The 20,224-nt window shown below is 52.1% G+C and overlaps 2 protein-coding genes and 1 long non-coding RNA gene across 3 annotated transcripts; all 3 read right to left on the bottom strand.

Moving 5' to 3' along the window:
* Positions 1 to 6,281: 6,281 nt before the first annotated feature.
* Positions 6,282 to 11,105, bottom strand: LOC143691878 (uncharacterized). The gene is given in 4 exon segments (XM_077174492.1): positions 6,282 to 6,833; positions 6,836 to 8,155; positions 8,315 to 8,380; positions 11,039 to 11,105. Coding segments are annotated over 2 exon segments (1,554 nt in total). The 5' UTR covers positions 8,147 to 8,155; positions 8,315 to 8,380; positions 11,039 to 11,105; the 3' UTR covers positions 6,282 to 6,590.
* Positions 11,106 to 13,256: 2,151 nt separating this feature from the next.
* Positions 13,257 to 18,146, bottom strand: LOC129133958 (uncharacterized). Its single transcript, XM_077174495.1, is given in 3 exon segments — positions 13,257 to 14,906; positions 16,273 to 17,598; positions 17,988 to 18,146. Coding segments are annotated over 2 exon segments (2,619 nt in total). The 5' UTR covers positions 17,585 to 17,598; positions 17,988 to 18,146; the 3' UTR covers positions 13,257 to 13,599.
* Positions 18,147 to 19,060: 914 nt separating this feature from the next.
* On the bottom strand, positions 19,061 to 19,840 carry LOC143693405 (uncharacterized). The gene is made up of 2 exons (XR_013181054.1): positions 19,599 to 19,840; positions 19,061 to 19,396 (listed from the first exon to the last, which is right to left on the bottom strand). It is a non-coding gene; the product is annotated as an uncharacterized LOC143693405 (long non-coding RNA).
* Positions 19,841 to 20,224: the final 384 nt, after the last annotated feature.

The following is a 20,224-nucleotide window of genomic DNA, read 5'->3' as shown; positions in this document are numbered from 1 at the left end:
TTTGTAATTTTCCATAAAACAATTATTTTCTATTTTTACTCTGATAAAGTATTTGTGGATAAAATGTCAATATAGTAAAATAAAAATGTTATACAGCTAATTTGCCTTCTTAATTTTTCAGAGTTAATTTTCATACTTAATTTGTAGTATCTTTCAGGGACAAGCAGTTCTGAGATGCATACTTGCCCTTTATTCTCTTTTCTCTTAAAGTCAGAAGCTCAGTACAGAAAGAAGGCAAACTCAGCTTATGTTTCTGAAGATGTATCTTCTTTGAGTCAATATTTGGCTATGTGTTTCTACTTTTAAACTATAACTCAGTGTCCTTTATTTCTGTAGCAGCTTTCTTTAACATCTTAATTGTAAATCTCAGAATGGTGCTTAGATTAAACAAATGATGAAAACTCAGTAGTAGGACAGAATGGAGCCCTGTGAAATTATTCCATTTATGCTTTTATCAGTGATTAAGTCAGAATGGTTCACGTTGACCTGTAAATTTTGGACGTTTTCATTCCTGCAGATGGCCCCATTTACTTCATGTGGCTCTGCTAACAAAACTGCTAGTACTGTCCATGTTAAAAACAAGATAAAATTCTGTTTGTACTGCTCTTTATTTCTACTGAGGCACAATTTAATAATATTCTCATTATACTTTGAACTCCTCCTTCTGGACTGCCAAATTCAAGACTGAAATATTTTGTCATGTTTATACCTACCACATCACTTGATTTTAAAATGTTTATGTTTAGCTTAGCAGCAACAACATGTAATTGACAGCAAATACTGGTTTTCAGACATTTCAGTAACTTGTTGGACCTGTTGACCTTAGAAGTCTTTTCCAACCAAAATTAATCTGTGATTTTAAAGTTCACTTACAAGTGCTCTGGTATCATATTAGTGGAGGACCTATTATTTGGGTTTATAGCTATTAATATATTTATCCAATCTGAGTTTCTTTTGGGATTCCTACCATACAGAAATTGTTATTGAAACAATGTAGGGGATTACAACTAACAGCTTGCAATGTCTTTCTTAATCAAGATAAGCTGACATGGAACTCTGCTGCCTGATCAAGAAACTGTTATGTGGTCCATTAACACAGGTTTGTGGGGAGTATTTGTACTGACTGGACTGGGGCGTCTTGTTCTTCGAGGTCATACATATTCTTAAAGGTTGTGAATTTAATATTGCTATGTCAGGGCTGTTAAAATATATTTGGGTTGATAATGTTTAATTTTTTTCCTTTGGAAAAGTAATTCTTAACATGAATGATGCTAAACAAGAAATTAATTAAAGGACAGGAATTAATGATTGATTGGTTTTGAGGGTTGTAACATGGAACCCCGTGCATTAGATACATTATTGCTCCATTACATTTTGCCTCATTATTTCATGATTGGAACCCACAGAATCTAATCATGCACCAAACTGAAATTTTACCATCTTGCAGTTTTAGAGTATTGACATCTTACCCATTCATAACTTGATATGAAGGTTAAAAAATGCTGAAGAGGGAGGAACAAATACTCTCTGATATTGCAGAGGTCTAATTTTAATTAAAATGGCCTTTTACTTGTGAAACTGGTCTTCTGAAAACCAAAATTAAATGCTTCTAGTGGCAGTTGTTGCACTTTTTTCCTTCCTTTTACTTATATGACCTTTGAAAGTCTTCAATGAAGTGGCAGTACAGCAGGCAAATTATTCCCTTTTCCTGACAGTGGTCCCAGGGAGCGTGCTAGCTCAGCACCTGCCTTTTTGCCAAGGGACATTGGTGCCAAAGTAAGTCCAGGAGTCACTCTCTCCTGGGAAGCTTGGCTTTTTCCTTTCTTCAAAAGGACATGCTGTGCATGCAGACTGGTTTTCAGGAGATATTTTCAACATCTTTTAAACTAGCTTGTGTCTGAAAAATGTGTTTTTTCCCCATGACGTTCAGGGCAATCAGTTTTCTATATGGAAAAGAGGCAATTTCCCTTTGCAAGGCTTAACTTAGACAATGAAAAAATGCCTGTCACTTGCTGGAACTGTAAATCTTTAGTCATTAAACAAAATCTTAATTGAAACCCTGGTTGTAGTGGTTCAGCAAACTAATAATAGGTGTAAGAGAAGCAAATATAGATATTACCAAGTAAGATCTCATACAGCTTCTTTCCCAAAAGATGAGCTCAGCTGTACCTATAGAGATTTTTGGCTAAAAAAAATTAATAAATAGTCTCCTGCCCCAAGGAAAAGAAACCTTTTGTCAATGCTGATCTGAGTCTCTGAGAATTTTTTTACCTATCTTCCTGTTTGGGAAGGATTTCTCCACCCACACCTATCACACATTCAGAAACACATTATGCATTCTTGCTTGTCCAAGAAGAAATCCTGATATATTTCCCACTTGTCTGTGTATTCTAGAATTGTCCATGGTACTCTACAGCAATTCTGGATAGCTTTCAGAAATGCAATTGTGCTTTATGCCTTGATCATATGAAATCCATTAGGTTCTTGCATAGTAATACATGTGGGCAGCCTGTGACAACAATTATTATAAACATGTTGATGTAGTGTTGTGTTGTAACTGCTCTGCCTTTTAATGAGGAGCCTGTAGTCCTAATAGTAAATTAAAATACAATTATATCATCAGAAGGACCAGGAAAGAAACATTCTCAGCAGCCAGCCCTTCAGTATGACCACTGTCACCTCTACCTGCCATAAGATCTGATGCTGAAGCTTCATTCCTGTGTGACTAAAAGAGGAAACTCCACTGTGCTGAGCTCTGTCCCTCAGCTGCGTTGCTGTGCCTCAGTGACAGTGACAAGAAATAATTAAAATACAACTTCATTGTATATTAATCTTGGAAATGCTCTTGAAGAGGGAGGTCATTGCTTGCTTTCAGATTATGGAAAGTTACAATTTTCTTAGGATTTTTTGATTTCAGAAGAACTGAGGTGATTTTCTATGTACTATAGGGTGGAAAGTAACTTCTTAAAAAAGTCCTGCTCCACTACCAGGATTTCCCAGCTGATGTCACTCTGACAATAGATTCAAGCACCCCAGAGGTCACCAGCACTCTTTATAAAATCTAGTGATGCTCCTGAACAGAGACAGCATGTCCCAGGGTTGCAGGAGGGAGATGCATTGGCACACACAGCAGAGCTGAAGGCTGAGCATCACTGCGAGGGGGCAGAACAGGTGTGAGCAGGGGGCTGGTGCAAGAACAAATCCCAGCATGAAACAGCAAGCCTGGGACCCCCAGTCTGAATTTGCAGTGAGTCTGGAACAACTGTGCTGAGACGTATCAATAGCTCATTTGTTTTTACTGGATTTTTGTAATGCCCCTTCACATTGTTTTGTCCCAAAGCCGAGTGCAGAGCTTCCCATTTGCTACTGCTGCACCTTCACCCTTCCAAAGCTGCCTGGTAGGGTTCCACTTTTCTGGCAAGTGAACATCTCTCCTCCTCCTTTCTACCACCTCCAGCTGCTGCTGTAAGCACAGAGATTTTGCCTTCCTTGTTGGAGGTATGATGGAACAGCAGTTAGTGAATTAAATTAATCAGTTGAAAATGGCTCTTTTCAATCCAGGATTTTTCCAAGTATATGAAAATTACTCCCATCCTTCCCAAATAAGTACTTTGGTTGCCTGTTGCATTGCAAGCTGAACATGAATCCAGTTATAAATAACAAATGCAGCCCACCTCCACAAACCAGCCTTTGGGCTGACTGACAGAGGCTTGGACAAATAACAACTCTCCTAAAAGACAAGCATTTGACCGGTTAAGAGTCTGTGGGGCAACAGAGTTTAGACCAATGTCTGTGTAGCACCAGCAGTTTTTGAATTGCCTATGAAAGGGTGTCTGATACAATAAATCAGGTCTGCTGATGACCAAGGGGAGTTTTGTCATGTGTTATGTCTCTGACACACGAACATCACGGGTGTTATATTATTCATGGTGACCCCTGACATGAGGACAAGCAGTCCAAGGACCCGTGGAAATTGCAGAGAGAGATGGAGCAAAATGCTGGAAAAGAAAGAGGCCAGGAAGAGCCAAAAATAAACAGCAAAGGCTGCAGGAGCTAGCTTTGAAACAAAGGTCACAGGAAATCCCAGCCAAAGGGCTGTGTGGAAAAGAAACCAGAGAAGTTGAAAAAGCTAAAAAGAGCACACTGGGGGCATATTTGGATCATACTGGGAGTGACTGGACTAATACTGGGAGTATCTGAGAGTGATTGGGAACATACCCTGCACATCATCCCCTATACTGGGCCTGACTGGGAGCAACTGGGAGTACATGGCATCATACTGGGACTGACTGGGCTGATCTAGGAAGCAACTGGAACCACGCTGGAGGCAGCTGGGACCATACTGGGAGAGATTGGAAGTAACTGGGATTATGCTGGGGAAACACTGGGAGGGCTGGTATGTGACTAGGATCAAACTGGAGCTTACTGGAATCACATTGGGGTTGAAAGGGATTGGGATCACACTTTGGGCTACTGGGAGCAACTGAGGAAAACTGGGATCATGCTGCAAGCAAACTGAAGCAACTGGGAAGGACTGGATGCCTGCTGGAGGCAACTGGGATATACTGGGCATGACGGGGGAATCATACTGGGAGAACTAACACCTTACTGGGGCCACTTGCAGTGTCTGGAAATGACTACAGACATGCCGGAGGCAACTGGGATATACTGGGAGTGTCTGTAACCATACTGGGATGACTGGAACCACACTGGGAACTACTGGGACCATGCTGTGGAGAACTGGGACCATGCTGGGGGCAACTGGGAGCGAGTGGAATCCTGCTGGGAGGGACTGGGATCATATGGGGAGTCACTGGGACTATAGCAGGGACAACTGGGTTCAACTGGGACCATACTGGGAGTGTCTGTAGCCATAGTGGAGTGATGGAAGCACACTGGGAACAGCTGGGCCCATGCTGGGAGCAACTGGGATCACTCTGAGGGTGACTGGAATCATGCTGGGATTCACTGGGGGCAACTGGAATGGTGCTGAAAGCAACTGGGAAGAGGTGGGAGTGAGTGGGAACAAGCTGGAAGCAACTGGGATAAACTGGGAGAGACAGGGACTTACTGGGATCATACTGGAGGCTACTGGGGTCATGCTGGCATTGACAGGGAGCAACTGGGATCACACTGAAGGCACTGGAATTGTACTCAGAGTGTCTGGGAGCAACTGGGATTAGACTGCAAGTGACTGGGATCTTACTGGGAGTGGCTACAATCACACTGGGGTTAGAGTGGGTGTGATTGGATCCTGACTGGGGGTTACTGGGAGCTACCAGGCCCATGCTGGGAGCCAACTGGGGACATAATTAGAGGAACTGTGAGCAACTGGGATAAAACTGGGGGCAAGTGAACCACGTTGAGGTAACCGGGAGTGCCTGGCAACGGCTGCCAGAATGTTCAGGGCAACTGGGATATACTGGGAAGGTCTCAGACCATATGGGTGTGAGACTGGGAGCAACTGGGAATGTGCTGGGGGAACTGGGAACACACTGGGGGCAAGTGGGAGTGACTGGGGCCCTGCTGGGAGAAACTGGGATCATACTGGGAGTGCCTTGGAGTATGCTAGGGACAACTGGGAGAAGTGAGAACACACTGGATGAAAGTGGAAGGTACTGGGAGCAACTGGAACTGTGCTGGGAGCAATTCGCATTATCATTGGGAAGGACTGGGAGGGACTGACCTCGTCTGGGAGTGCCTGGGATCATGCAGGGAGGCGGGGGAAGTGACCAGGATTGTACTGGGAGGGCTAGGGCCCATACTGGGAGTGCCGAGGAAACTGAAAGCACACGGGGGAGCAACTGGGTTCATACTGGGAGGACACTGCCAGCTTCGAGACCCCCCGAGGGCCATCTGCGGCTCGGCTTTGGAGGCCTGCCAGCTGCAAACATCCCCCCCAAAAAACCCCAAACCCAGGCAGCCCCCGGGATATTTGGGCTCAGCTCCCCCTGCCCAGGATGTGGGGCGATGCTCCCATGGCTGTGGCAACTTCAGAGAGGGTCAGAGTCACGAAATTCTCCCCTTCCTCTTCTGCTGCGGCCGCTCGGCCTCTTCCTCTCTCCCTCCTCCCCCTCTTCCCGTTCCCAAAGGCCAAACCGTAAGGGGAAAGGGGGCAAAGAAAGGGCGGGAACCGTGAGGGGAAACGGGGCAAGGAAAGGGCGAAACCGTGAGGGGAAAGGGGCGGGCTCAGGCCAAGGCCGGACACTGTGAGGGGACACTCTGGGAGGCGGCACTCTGCAAACAGAACGGCAACGGACTGAACATGAACGGGAGAGAAAGCAGTAAGTCTGAGACTTTTATTTGCTATCAAATACATCCCACACACCCAGCCCCACACAATCCCCATCCCACCGCTCCAAATTGGGATCCCACTTCTCCCAGTCTCCTCCCAACCCCATCTTACTCTGGTGGCTGTGGAATCGAGTTCATTTGGTATGACACTGAGTTTTTTTGAGGTGGGTGTGAGCACTTCCAGGGTGGGATTGAGCTGTTTTCACTGGGATTTGAGTGGTTTTGAGGTTACAGATGTACCCATATTGGCTTTTGGAGTGCAAAGAGATGGAGAACAAAAAGAAATTAAGGTGAAACTAAAAGAAGCAGCAGCCAGGTGTGTTCCCAGCATAGATCACAGGGAATGTGAGTGACCAGGGCTGTGCCCAAAGTACCTCCTCCAGTGGGGGATGGAGCTGGAGCAGCTCTTCCCACACTCGGGGCTCTCGCAAGGCTTCCCTTACTGGTGCCTCCGTTGGTGTTGGGTCAAGTAAGAGCTCTGTGAGAAGCTCTTCCCACACTGGGGACACTTGTAGGGCCTCTCTTCTGTGTGAATCCGATAGTGCAGGAGGAGACTGGAGCTGGTCAGAAACCTCTTGCTGCATTTATCACACCCATAGGGCCTCTCCCCAGTGTGGATGCGCTGGTGGGTGATGAGGGTGGAGTTCTGCCTGAATCCCTTCCCACATTCAGGGCATTGGAAGGGCCTCTCCTCCGTGTGAATCTGATAGTGCCGGAGGAGATGGGAGCTGATCTTAAACCTCTTCCCACACTTGGAACACTCGTAGGGCCTCTCCCCAGTGTGGGTCATCTGGTGCGTGATCAGGTGGGACCTCTGGCTGAAGCTCTGTCCACACTTGGAACACTCATAGGGCCTCTCCCCAGTGTGGATCCTCTGGTGGCTGATCAGGCTGGTGCCCAAGCTGAAGCTCTTCCCACACTCCCCACACTGGTAGGGCCTCTCCCCAGTGTGGGTCCTCTGGTGCTTGATCAGGCTGGAGCTCTCTCTGAAGCTCTTCCCACACTCCCCACACTCGTAGGGCCGTTCCCCAGTGTGAATCCTCTGGTGGCTGATCAGGTCAGACCTCCACCTGAAGCTCTGTCCACATTCCCCGCACTCGTAGGGCCGTTCCCCAGTGTGGGTCTTCTGGTGGCTGGTCAGGTGGGAGCTCCGAATGAAACCCTTCCCACACGCCTCACATTTGTAGGGCCATTCCCTAGTGTGGATCACCTGGTGCTTGATCAGGTGAGAACTCTGGCTGAAGCTCTGTCCACACTCCCCACACTCGTAGGGCCGTTCCCCAGTGTGGATCCTCTGGTGCAGGATCAGGCTGGAGCTCTGACTGAAGCTCTTCCCACATTCCCCACACTCGTAGGGCTTCTCCCCCATGTGGGTCCTCTGGTGCAGGATCAGGTTGGAGCTCCACCTAAAGCTCTTCCCACACTCCCCACACTCATAGGGCTTTTCCCCGTTGTGGGTTCTCTGGTGCTGGATGAGGTGGGAGCTGCACCTGAAGCTCTTCCCACACTCCCCACACTCATAGGGCTTCTCCCCAGTGTGGGTCCTCTGGTGCTTGATCAGGTCGCAGTTCCACCTGAAGCTCTTCCCACACTCCACGCACGTGTGGGGCTTCTCCCCATCATGGAGCTGCTCATGGAGCACCAGCTCCGAGCTCTGGCTCGATCTGTGGCCGCCTTCCTGGCCCAGGCTGGCTCTTTCCCCCTCAGATCCCTGCCATCTGCGTTTGCAGCCCCTCTTCGTGCGGGATCTCCGGGGCTTTTCTTCCCCGTTGGCTTCCTGCACTGTGGAGCCGCTCAAAACAGCCTCTTCCACCAGGTTCTGCCGTGGGGATTTGTCCTCCCTGCTCTCCATGCTCAGCTCCTGCTCTGGGGGAGGAAGGACAAGGAGAGGATGGGATTTGCCTCCGTGCCACAGGCAAGGGCAAGGAGATCCCCCCAGGGCTGTGCTGCAGCCAGGGCCCTGCTGGGCTGGGAGATGGAGCAGCACAGAGGGGGAAAGGGGCACTGACTTCCTCCTCACCTGCCTCAGTGTCCCGGGGCATCTTCCTCTTCCTCGCAGCCTCACAAGGGTTGGCAATGGGAAATCCTGGTTTGGGGAAAACAAGGGATGAGGACATTTGTAGGAGCATTGGGGGGTAGGATGGTCAGGACGGACAGAGACGAGAGATCTCTGAAGCCAGGTTGTGGAACTTGTGGTTTATTGCAAAGGGCCTGGGTGCAGGGCCCTGCTTGGAGCTGCCAGGCACAGCTCGGAGCAGGCCCAAGAGAAGAGAGGGGGAGAGAGGATGAGAGGGTAAGAGAGTAAGGGAGTAAAAGGGGTAAGAGAGTGAGGTTCCCATTACAATACAATAAATCTTCTTCTGTGTTGAAGATTCTATTTCTCACTAACCAATCTAGTACAATATACAAATCCTATAGCATTTACATACAACCTATAAAAATCATTACATCACCATACTGTGTTACGTTTTAAACCCTAAAAACTACTCTTTGGACCCCTTCTGCTAAGCTAGTAGGGTCTACTCTGACCCCTGGACCTGTCTGTAAGCAGAGGGAATTGTTTCATCAAAAGGGGATTACCTTCAGTCAGGCTACACCATTGTTTTCCAGTTGTTCAGTAACTAAGGTATCAAAAAGCTGGATTTAATTTCAATCTTGCTTCTGCTTTCCATATTCTTAAAATCTTTTGCCAGACAATCATATTTATAAGGCTTTCCTGTTCCATCTTCCCAAACACACGTTTAGTTTGAAGGTCCCTCTGCCTGAGTCCATCTCTACAAGTCACCGGCCATCTGGGCTCCATAAAAACCTCCCTGTGGCGGTTTGACAGGAAATGTGTTTTTTGGGATGTTGTGTTTGGGCCAATGGATATTCAGACTTTAATATTGGCATCTAACCTGGCCATTAGGACATGGATCCGCCTCTGAGAACATGGGGTTAAAAGCAGAGCTCTCCCCTGAGAGGCTCCTCTTGGGTCTCCGGCGGGAAAGAGTTCGGGTCTCTGCCCCGGCCCAGCTGCTGGCTGGGCAGGGGGAGGGGAAAAGCCATGTGGCCGGGAGAGGTAGGCCTGAGCCCGGGGGTGGAAGGGTGGAAGAGAGAGAGAGAGAGAGAGACCGGGCAGCCCCCCCTGAGAGACAGAGAGAGAGAGAGAGAGAGAGAGAGAGAGAGAGAGAGAGAGAGAGAGAGAGAGAGAGAGAGAGAGAGAGAGAGAGACGGTGCCTGAGACTGTAACCTTGAAGCTTGATAAACATGGGCCTGTGCCGGCAGCACGGCTGGGACAGAGAAGAAGGGGGGGTTCAGCCGGCCACTTGTAGGAGCTTTAGGAGCTTTTAACCCCTTTTTGGAGAATGAGAACTTTACAGAACATTGACCTCTCCTAGAAGATAGAGTGGAAGATGAGGAAGGAATGTGCAAGTGTGAGAGAGGTCTGGGCGAGTGAGAGATAGTAGAAGAGTAGAGAAGAATCCTAGTGGGAAGAGATGATGGAGTGGCTTTTGCTGGACTCTTTTTGTACAGCCATGGACAGATCCATGTTCCTTGTGACACAGAGACTGCATCCAGAGGGAGGCAATGGCCACAGAACCAAGAGGGTTCAGTGTTGGTGCCCCTTGGCCCCAGGGGGTGAAAAAATATGGGGGGGACAGGTGTCCCAAAGGAGAGATTGTGGGGACAGGTGTCCCAAAGGAGAGACTGTGCCTTTTTTGGATCAGGACAAGGCATCCTTAAAAAGACAACCCTAAAAGCAGCTCTGGTCCATGTTCAGTGGTGAGAGCACTGGACATGAAAGGAAGAGGTCACGATGGCAGATGTACTCCGGGCGGTGCCACGAGTGACACAGAAACACACAAGGCTTCAGCTGTGTTTCCAGGGGAAGCCCATGGTACCAGAAGGACTCCTCTCCTCTTAATGAACTGAGGATTGATTGTTTGAAGGGTGATTCTGGACTAAGAGTTGGTGATTTGGGGAATAGATGCATTGTATTGGAAATTTGGGGGGAGAAGGAAATGTATTTGTAAGGTTTTAATTTTCCCTGTGTGTGTTCCTTTTTATCCATAGTTGTAGTGTAGTTAATAAAGTTTTGTTTTCTTTCTTCCCTAAGTAGGAGCCTGCTTTGCTTATTCCTGGTCACATCTCACAGCAGAAACCAGGGAGAAGGTATCTTCATGGGGGCACTGGCATTGTGCCAGTGTCAAACCATGACACTCCCAAACACCAAGATTCAGCCTCCCAGGAGTTCCCCGTCCCTGGTCCCTCTCCTCTGGTGTTCGGGGGTTCCCCCCTGTCCCAGCTGCTGGGGGTCACGCTTGGATTGGGGGTCCCCCTTCTCCTCGGTGCCCACCCTGCCCAGGCTGCTGGCAGTCCCAGCAATCCCAAAAGCTCCCCCTTCTTCGCTCTCCCTATTTCGGGATGCCGGGGCTTCTTGGGCTCCCTTCTCCCCTCATTCTCTGCTCTGGGCTGCAGCAGCTCCAAGGAGTCCCCCCTGCCCCTCTCCAGGCTCTTGAGGCTCCCGCCAATGGCGGCGCTCCCCCCTCTCTGGGCTCCCCACTTTGGGCTCCTGGGGGACACAGGACTCTGCTCCTCCAGGCTGCCTCTGCCGGCAGGACGGCACCGGCACCCCCCGATGTCCCCCCAAGGGGCCTTTTCCGCTCAGCCTTGGACTTCTTCATTCTCCAAACATCCCCCCAAAAAACCCAACCCAGGGACCCCCCCGGATATCTGAGCCGAGCTCCCCCTCCCCACTCACCTGCGCGATGATCCCACACGTGGGGGCTGCGAATTCAGGCAGCGTTCGACCGCATGGCTGCTTCAGGTCAGCCTCGATCCGCCTTCGTCCCTCCTCTTCCTCTTCCTCCCACTCCTCCTCTTCCATTGCCCCTCCTCCTCCCCCTCTGTGTTATCTCCTTCTCCTCTTCCATCCCTCCCCTTCCATCCCTTCGCTTCCTCCTCCTCCTTCCATCGCTGCTCTCTCTCCGCCTTCATCCCTCCTCTTCCATCTCCCCTCCCCCTGCTCCTCCCCCTTACCCCACCTCTTCTCCTCCTTCATCCCTCCCCTTCCCTCCCTCCTCCTCCTCCCCCAGCAGCAGCGACGCCCTCCCTCTGTGCCCGTTCCCGCAGCCCTCGCAGCCGCGGCAGGAGCGGGGATGGAGCCGGGACAGGTCGGGATGGGCAGCGCGGGGCTCTCGGCTGCTCCCAGCCGCTGCGGGCGGGGGGAACCCGGCCCGGGCCGAAGGAGAGGCAAACTGGGCAAACTGGGGGCTGCACATCCAAACTGGGACTTGCTGGGGACCCTGCCTAGGCACTGCTAGCCCTTGGGGCTCCTCTCGGCACATCCGCGAGGCGGGAACGCACAGCGGGCTGGAGGATCCCAGCAGTGGCAGCACTGCCAGGGACTGGGCTGGACTGGGATCGTACTGGGAGTGACTGGGACTGTACTGGCTTTGTACTGACATCACACTGGGATCATACTGCCATACCAGGGCAGACTGTGATCACACTGATGGAGACTGGGATCATACTGGGAGTGAATAGGAGCCTGCGGGTGGCACTTGAGACCATGTTAGGGGCATATGGGATATTCTGGGAGTGACTGGGATTATGCTGAGGATGACAGGGAACAGCTGTGAGTAACTGGGATCACGGCAGGAGCAACTGGGAGGAACTGGGAGTGACTGGGAGAATGCTGGGGATGATTGGAAACTGCTGGACTTATACTGGGATGAACTGGGATCATGCTGGAGGTGACTGGGATCATACTAGCAGTGAATGCCACTACACTGAGGCTGACTGGGAGTGCTTGTGAGCAAATGGGATCATACTGGAAGGAATTGGAAAGATGCTGGAGGGAACTGGGGTACACTGGGGGGTACTGGGAGTGACTGGAAGGAAAGTGGAGGTGAACGAGAGGAACTGGAACTATGTAGAGCAAAACTGGTTTATTCTGGCAGTGACTGGGAGCACTGGGGCCATATTTGGATCATACTGGGAGTGACTGGACTAATACTGGGAGTATCTGAGAGTGACTGGGAACATACCCTGCACATCATCCCCTATACTGGGCCTGACTGGGAGCAACTGGGAGCACATGGCATCATACTGGGACTGACTGGGCTGATCTAGGAAGCAACTGGAACCACACTGGAGGCAGCTGGGACCATACTGGGAGAGACTGGAAGCAACTGGGATTATACTGGGACCATGCTGGGTGTGACTATTATTATGCCAGGGGAAACTGGGAGAACTGGGAACCCACTGGATGAAACTGGGAGAAACTGGGATCTTCATGTCAGCGAATTGCATCATCAGAGGGAATGACTGGGAGGAACTGGGCCCGTACTGGGAGTGACTGGGATCTGGCAGGGAGTGACTAGGCTCATATTGGGAGTGACTGGGCTCATACTGGGAGTGCTGAGGAAAGTAGAAGCACACGGGGGGACCAACTGGGCTCATACTGGGAGGACATTGACGGCACCCAGACCCCCCAAAAACACCTCCTGGGGACCCCCCCGCCATGTCCCCACGATGTCCATCTGCAGTTCAGCTTTGGAGGCCTGCCAGCTGCAAACATCCCCCCCAAAAAACCCCAAACCCAGGCACCCCCCGGGATATTTGGGCTCAGCTCCGCCAACCCAGGCACCTGCAGGATGGGGGGCGATGCTCCAGGGGCTGTGGCGACTTCATGGAGCGCCAGGACCACAAAATTCTCCGTCTCCTCTTCTGCTGCAGCCGCTCGGCCTCTTCTTCCCTCCCTCCTCCTCCTCCCCCGTTCCCAAAGGCCGGAACCGTGATGAGAAAGAGGGTGAGGAAAGGGCGGGAACCGTGAGGGGAAAGGGGGTGAGGAAAGGGCGGAACCGTGAGGGGAAAGGGGCGGGCTCAGGCCAAGGCCGGACACTGTGAGGGGACACTCTGGGAGGCGGCACTCTGCAAACACAACTGCAACGGACTGAACATGAACGGGAGAGAAAGCACTAAGTCTGAGACTTTTATTTGCTATCAAATACATCCCCCACACCCAGCCCCACACAATCCCCATCCCACCGCTCCAAATTGGGATCCCACTTCTCCCAGTCTCCTCCCAACCCCATCTTACTCTGGTGGCTGTGGAATCGAGTTAGTTTGATATGACATTGAGTTTGAGGTGGGTGTGAGCACTTCCAGGATGGGATTGAGCTGTTTTCACTGGGATTTGAGTGGTTTTGAGGTGACAGATGTATCCATATTGGCTTCTGAAGTGCAAAGAGATGGAGAACAAAAAGAAATTAAGGTGAAACTAAAAGAAGCAGCAGCCAGGTGTGTTCCCAGCATGGATCACAGGGAATGTGAGTGACCAGGGCTGTGCCCAAAGTGCTTCCTCCAGTGGGGGATGAAGCTGGAGCAACGCATGAAGCTCTTCCCACACTCAGAGCACTCGCAGGGCTTCCCTTACCGGTGCCTCTGTTGGTGTTTGCTCAAGTTAGAGCTGCTGGAGAAGCTCTTCCCACACTGGGGACACTCGTAGGGCCTCTCCCCAGTGTGGATGCGCCGATGGATGATGAGTTGGGAGTTCTGCCTGAATCCCTTCCCGCAGTCAGAGCATTGGAATGGCCTCTCCTCTGTGTGAATCCAATAGTGTCGGAGGAGTTTGGAACTGCTTGTAAAGCCCTTCCCACACTCGGAACACTCATAGGGCCTCTCCCCAGTGTGGCTCCTCTGGTGCCGGATCAGGGTGCAATGGTGGCTGAAGCTCTTCCCGCACTCCCCACACTTGTAGGGGCTCTCAGCACTGTGGGTCCTCTGGTGCTTGATCAAGTCAGAGCTCCAGCTGAAGCTCTTCCCACACTCAACACACTGGTAGGGCCTCTCCCCGGTGTGGATCACCTGGTGGCTGATCAGATGCGAGCTCAGTCTGAAGCTCTTCCCACATTCCCCACACTCGTAGGGCCTCTCTCCAGTGTGGATGCGCCGGTGTTGGATGAGGTTGGAGTTCTGCCTGAATCCCTTCCCGCAGTCGGGGCAGAGGAAGGGCTTCTCCTCTGTGTGAATCCGCTGGTGCAAGAGGAGACTGGAGGTGGTCTGAAACCTCTTCCCACACTGCCCACACTCATGCGGCCGTTCCCCAGTGTGGGTCAATTGGTGCTGGATCAGGCTGGAGCGCTGGGTGAAGCTTTTCCCACACTGCCCACACTCATAGGGCCGTTCCCCAGTATGGGTCCTCTGGTGCTGGATCAGGCTCTCTCTTTGTCCAAAGCTCTTCCCACATTCCCCACACTCATAGGGTTTCTCCCCAGTGTGGGTCACCTGGTGCCTGATCAGATGGGTGCTCGACCTGAACCTCTTCCCACACTCCCCACATTCATATGGCCTCTCCCCAGTGTGGACCATCTGATGCTTGATCAGGTCAGAGCTCCACCTGAAGCTCTTCCCACACTCCCCACACTCGTAGGGTCGTTCCCCAGTGTGGATCACCTGATGTTGGATCAGGTGGCAGCTCCGGCTGAAGCTCTTCCCACACTCCCCACACTCATAGGGCTTCTCCCCAGTGTGGGTCCTCTGGTGCTTGATCAGGTCGCAGTTCCACCTGAAGCTCTTCCCACACTCCACGCACGTGTGGGGCTTCTCCCCATCATGGAGCTGCTCATGGAGCACCAGCTCCGAGCTCTGGCTCGATCTCTGGCCGCCTTCCCGGCCCAGGCTGGCTCTTTCCCCCTCAGATCCCCGCCATCTGCGTTTGCGGGATCTCTGGGGCTTTTCCTCCCCGTTGGCTTCCTGCGCCGTGGAACCGCTCAAAACGGCCTCTTCCACCAGGTTCTGCCGCGGGCATTTGTCCTCCCTGCTCTCCATGCTCAGCTCCTGCTCTGGGGGAGGAAGGACAAGGAGAGGATGGGATTTGCCTCCATGCCACAGGCAAGGGCAAGGAGATCCCCTCCAGTGCGTCCCCGGCAGGACGGCACCGGCACCCCCGATGTCCCCCCAAGGGGCCTTTTCCGCTCAGCCTTGGACTTCTTCATTCTCCAAACATCCCCCCAAAAAACCCAACCCAGGGACCCCCCCGGATATCTGAGCCAAGCTCCCCCTCCCCACTCACCGCGCGATGGGGGGGGGGCGATGATCCCACAGATGGGGGCTGCGAATTCAGGCAGCGTTCGACCGCACGGCTGCTTCCGCTCAGCCTCGATCCGCCTTTGTCCTTCCTCTTCCTCCCGCTCCTCTGTGTTATCTCCACCTCCTTCTCCTCTTCCATCCCTCCCCTCTCCTCCTCCTCCTCCTTCCATCGCTGCTCTCTGTCCGCCTTCATCCCTCCTCTTCCATCTCCCCTCCCCCTGCTCATCCACCCTCACAGTCTGGAACCGTGAGGAGAAAGAGGGCGGGGAAAGGGCGGGAACCGTGAGGGGAAAGAGGCGGGGAAAGGCCGGAACCGTGAGGGGAAAGGGGTGGGCTCAGGCCAAGGCTGGACACTGTGACGGGACACTCTGGGAGGCGGCACTCTGCAAACAGAACTGCAACGGACTGAACATGAACGGAAGAGAAAGCAGTAAGTCTGAGAATTTTATTTGCTATCAAATACATCCCACACACCCAGCCCCACACAATCCCCATCCCGAGGGTCGAAATTGGGATCCCACTTCTCCTAATCTCCTCCCAACCCCATCTCACTTTGGTGGCTGTGGAATCGAGTGAGTTTGTCACAAGCTATAGTTTTTTTGAGCAGGGAAAAAGCCACTTTGATGTGGAGCTGAGCTCTTTTCCTTTAAGACTGAAGTGTTTTCACTGGTGTTTGAGTGGTTTTGAGGTGACAGATCCATCCCGTTAGGCTTTTGGAGTGCAGAGAGAGGGAGAAGATAAAAAAATTAAGGCCCAACCAAAAGGAGAAGCAGCCAGGTGTGTTTCCAACATGGATCACAGGGAATGTGGTTTCTCCAGTGGGGGATGGAGCTGGAGCAGCGCATGAAGCTCTTCCTGCCTCGTTGCACTCGCAGGGCTTCCCTTACTGGTGGCTGCATCGGTGTCGGGTCAAGTGAGAGCTCTGTGAGAAGCTCTTCCCACATTCCCCACACTCGTAGGGCCTCTCTCCGGTGTGGATTCGTTGGTGGATGATGAGTTGGGAGTTGTACTTGAATCCCTTCCCACAGTCGGGGCAGCAGAGGGGCCTCTCCTCTGTGTGACTCAGATTGTGCAGGACAAGATGAGAGTTGAACCGAAAGCTATTCCCACACTCGAAACACTTGTAAGGCCTCTCCCTAGTGTGTATCTTTCGGTGTCTGATCAGGGTGTCATGGTCCCTGAAGCTCTTCCCGCACTCCCCACACTCATAGGGCCGTTCCCCAGTGTGGATTCTCTGGTGCTTGATCAGGTCAGAGCTTGACCTGAAGCTCTTCCCACACTCCCCACATTTGTATGGCCGTTCCCCAGTGTGGATCCTCTGGTGCTTGATGAGGTCAGAGCTCTGGCTGAAGCTCTTCCCACACTCCCCACACTCATAAGGCTGTTCCCCAGTGTGGGTCCTCTGGTGTTTTATCAGGCTGGAGTTGCAGCTGAAGCTCTTCCCACATTCCCCACACTCGTAGGGCCTTTCCCCAGTGTGGGTCCTCTGGTGGCTGGTCAGGTGGGAGCTGCAGCTGAAGCTCTTCCCACACTCCCCACACTCGTGGGGCCTCTCCCCAGTGTGGATCATCTGGTGCTTGACTAGGTCAGAGCTCCACCTGAAGGTCTTCCCACATTCCCCACACTCGTAGGGCTTCTCCCCCGTGTGGATCACCTGGTGCCGCATCAGGTTGGACTTCCGGCTAAAGCTCTGTCCACACTCTCCACACTTGTAGGGTCTCTCACCAGTGTGGGTCATCCGGTGGCTGATCAGGTGGGTGCTCGTCCTGAAGGTCTTCCCACACTCCCCACACTCGTGCGGCCGTTCCCCAGTGTGGATTTTCCGGTGCTTGATCAGGCTGGAACTGAAGCTGAAGCTCTTCCCACACTCCCCACACTCATAGGGCCGTTCTTCAGTGTGGATGATCTGATGCTCAATGAGCTTGGAGTTCCACCTGAAGCTCTTCCCACACTCCACGCACGTATGGGGCTTCTCCCCATCACGGAGCTGCTCATGGAGCACAAGCTCCGAGCTCTGGCTCGATCTCTGGCCGCCCTCCCGGCCCAGGCTGGCTCTTTCCCCCTCAGATCCCCGCCATCTGCGTTTGCAGCCCCTCTTCGTGCGGGATCTCTGGGGCTTTTCCTCCCCTTTGGCTTCCTGCGCCGTGGAGCCGCTCAAAACGGCCTCTTCCACCAGGTTCTGCCGCGGGGATTTGTCCTCCCTGCTCTCCATGCTCAGCTCCTGCTCTGGGGGAGGAAGGACAAGGAGAGGATGGGATTTGCCTCCATGCCACAGGCAAGGGCAAAGAGATCCCCCCAGGGCGTCCCCGGGGACGCACTCCCCCTTCTTCGCTCTCTCCATTTCGGGATGCCGGGGCTTTTTGGGCTCCCGGGGTCCATTCTCCCCTCATTCTCTGCTTTGGGCTGCAGCGGCTCCAAGGAGTCCCCCCTGCCCCTCTCCAGGCTCTTGAGGCTCCCGCCAATGGCGGCACTCCCCGGCACCCCACGATGTCCCCCCAAGGGGCCCTTTCCGCTCAACTTTGGACTTCTTCATTCTCCAAACATCCCCCCCCAAAAAAAAAACCCAACCCAGAGCCCCCCCGGATATCTGAGCCGAGCTCTCCCTCGCCGCTCACCTGCGCGATGCGGGGGGCGATGATCCCACAGGCAGGGTTCGACCGCACGGCTGCTTCAGCACAGCCCTGATCCCTCTTTGTCCCTCCTTTTCCTCTTCCTCTGCCTCCCGCTCCTCCTCTTCCATCCTCCCTGGTCTCCTCCTCCTCCTCTTACTAAACCACACCTCCTCCTCTTCCAGCCCTCCTCCTCTTCAATCCCTCCTCAAGGAAAGAGATGGAGCCCTGAAAACCCCCCAGCACTCCCCCAAACCCCGAAGGACTCCCCCACATTCTCCCCAGGACATCCCAACTCCCCCGCAGGATGCCCCCAAGGCCCCCAGGTCTCCCCAAATCCCCCCAGACATCTCAAAACCCACCCAGCATGTTCCCAAGCCCCCCCAGGACTCCCCAAAATCCCCCCAGGACATCCCAACTCCTCCCCAGGAAGCCCCAAACCCCTCCTGGTCTGCTCAAAACCTCCCCCAGGACTCCCCAAAATCCCCCAGGCCAGTTTTGGGGTGCAGCGGGTGCTTTATTACATTTGTACAACGGCGGCGCTGGGCCCCCCCCCCGGCTTTCTATGGCTTGTGCTGGGGGAAAGGGGGGGCCGGGACCCCAAAATTTGGGTTTTGGGGGAGCCAGGACCCCAAAATTGAGGTTTTGGGCAGGCCAGGACTCCAAACTCAGGTTTTGGGGTGGCCAGAACCCCAAACTTGCGTTTTGGGGGTGACCAGGACCCCAAAATTAAGGTTTTGGGGGTGGCCAAGAGTTATAAAACCGCAGAGGCTCGTTTTGGATTTAATAGGACTATTAAATACTGAACTATATGGGAAGGAAAACACACCAGATGAATTTTGGGGGGAATGCATGCCTTTCTAAGCCCAAAAGCATGTGGGGAAACACAATGGCCGTGCCGCCTCACCTGGCCGAACTGCGCTGAATTACCCCCCTGCATCTGCTGGTAATGTGCAGTAATTCAACTGCTCGCAGGGTAATTCAGGGGGTAATTCAACTGCTCACAAGAGATCTGTGAAAAACGCCAATCACTTGGTTTTTTTAAAATTTTTAAAGTTTAATAGTAATAAAATGGTTATAAAATAGTAATATAATTGGAGTAATAAAAATTTGGAAAATTAGGATTTAGGACAATATGAGACAATGAAAATAAAGAGTTACGGACAGTCTGGGTACCTCTTTCTGGGCAAAATAAGCCCGAAAAAGGACACTCGTTAACAGAGGATTAACCCTTAAAAACAATAGCCTGTTGCATATTCATACACCTCATACATGATGCATAAATTCCATTCAAACAAAGGATTCTGTCTGGTCAGTGTCAACTTCTTCCTCTGAATCCTGACGGCTTCTTCATGGCTGAGCGAGGCGGGAAGAAGTTCGTTTCTTCTGATAATGGAGCAATAAATTCTCTTTCTCTGAAAGATTTAGGTGTCCTTTGGCTGCTATCTCGGTGCGGGTCCTCTCTTTAATAAAAGTATCTTACATAGCATTGTTTCTATTTTAACATTATGTTATAACCTAAAACTATATTTAACACACTACTTAATAAAAAATGAATACAGCACAACTTTCTAACATAACACATATAATATTCACTTTAATATTATAATTGCCTACCGCGGCAACACGGGGGTGGGGCCCGAGGTGACGTCACTACAAATGCCCGGATGTTGGCTCTACGTCACACCCGGAAGCACACCGGAAGCAAGAAGCTCCAACAGCTTGATGGAGGGTCCCGGTACCGAGCCTAGCTATGGAGCTGCCACTGTCACACATGGAGCTGTCACACATGGAGCACTGTTACTGTCGCTGTCACTGTCACTCATGGAGCTGCCACTGTCACTGTCACAGCACCGCGGCACCGACAGGCAAGGTCCAGCAGGCTGAGCAAGCCCCTACAGCCCTGCCAACAGGAGCTGCAGCCCCTTGGATGTTGCGAGCAGGAAACGCCCCCAGCTGAGGCTCAGTGACCCTCTGGATAGAGGCAAAACAGGAGGCTCCAGACTGTGGAGATACAGAAGGGGCTGAGCTGACTTCATCATCAGAGAGCTGGCAACAGGGCAGGGGAATGATTCCAGTATTCCCAGTGGTGTGAGGTAATGGGACAGCACCTGAAAAATACACAGCCTTTAATTGGCAAATCCTCTCAGAGCCACGCCAGCTAGCTGCTAAACACGGGCTGATGTTGCAAATATGCAAATATGCTTCGATTTATAACTACTGGTGAATTAACCCCATATGAT

Source organism: Agelaius phoeniceus, chromosome 2, assembly GCF_051311805.1.
Source record: "Agelaius phoeniceus isolate bAgePho1 chromosome 2, bAgePho1.hap1, whole genome shotgun sequence".
In the NCBI taxonomy this organism is placed as follows: domain Eukaryota; kingdom Metazoa; phylum Chordata; class Aves; order Passeriformes; family Icteridae; genus Agelaius; species Agelaius phoeniceus.
This window is presented reverse-complemented; position numbering and strand designations above follow the sequence as displayed.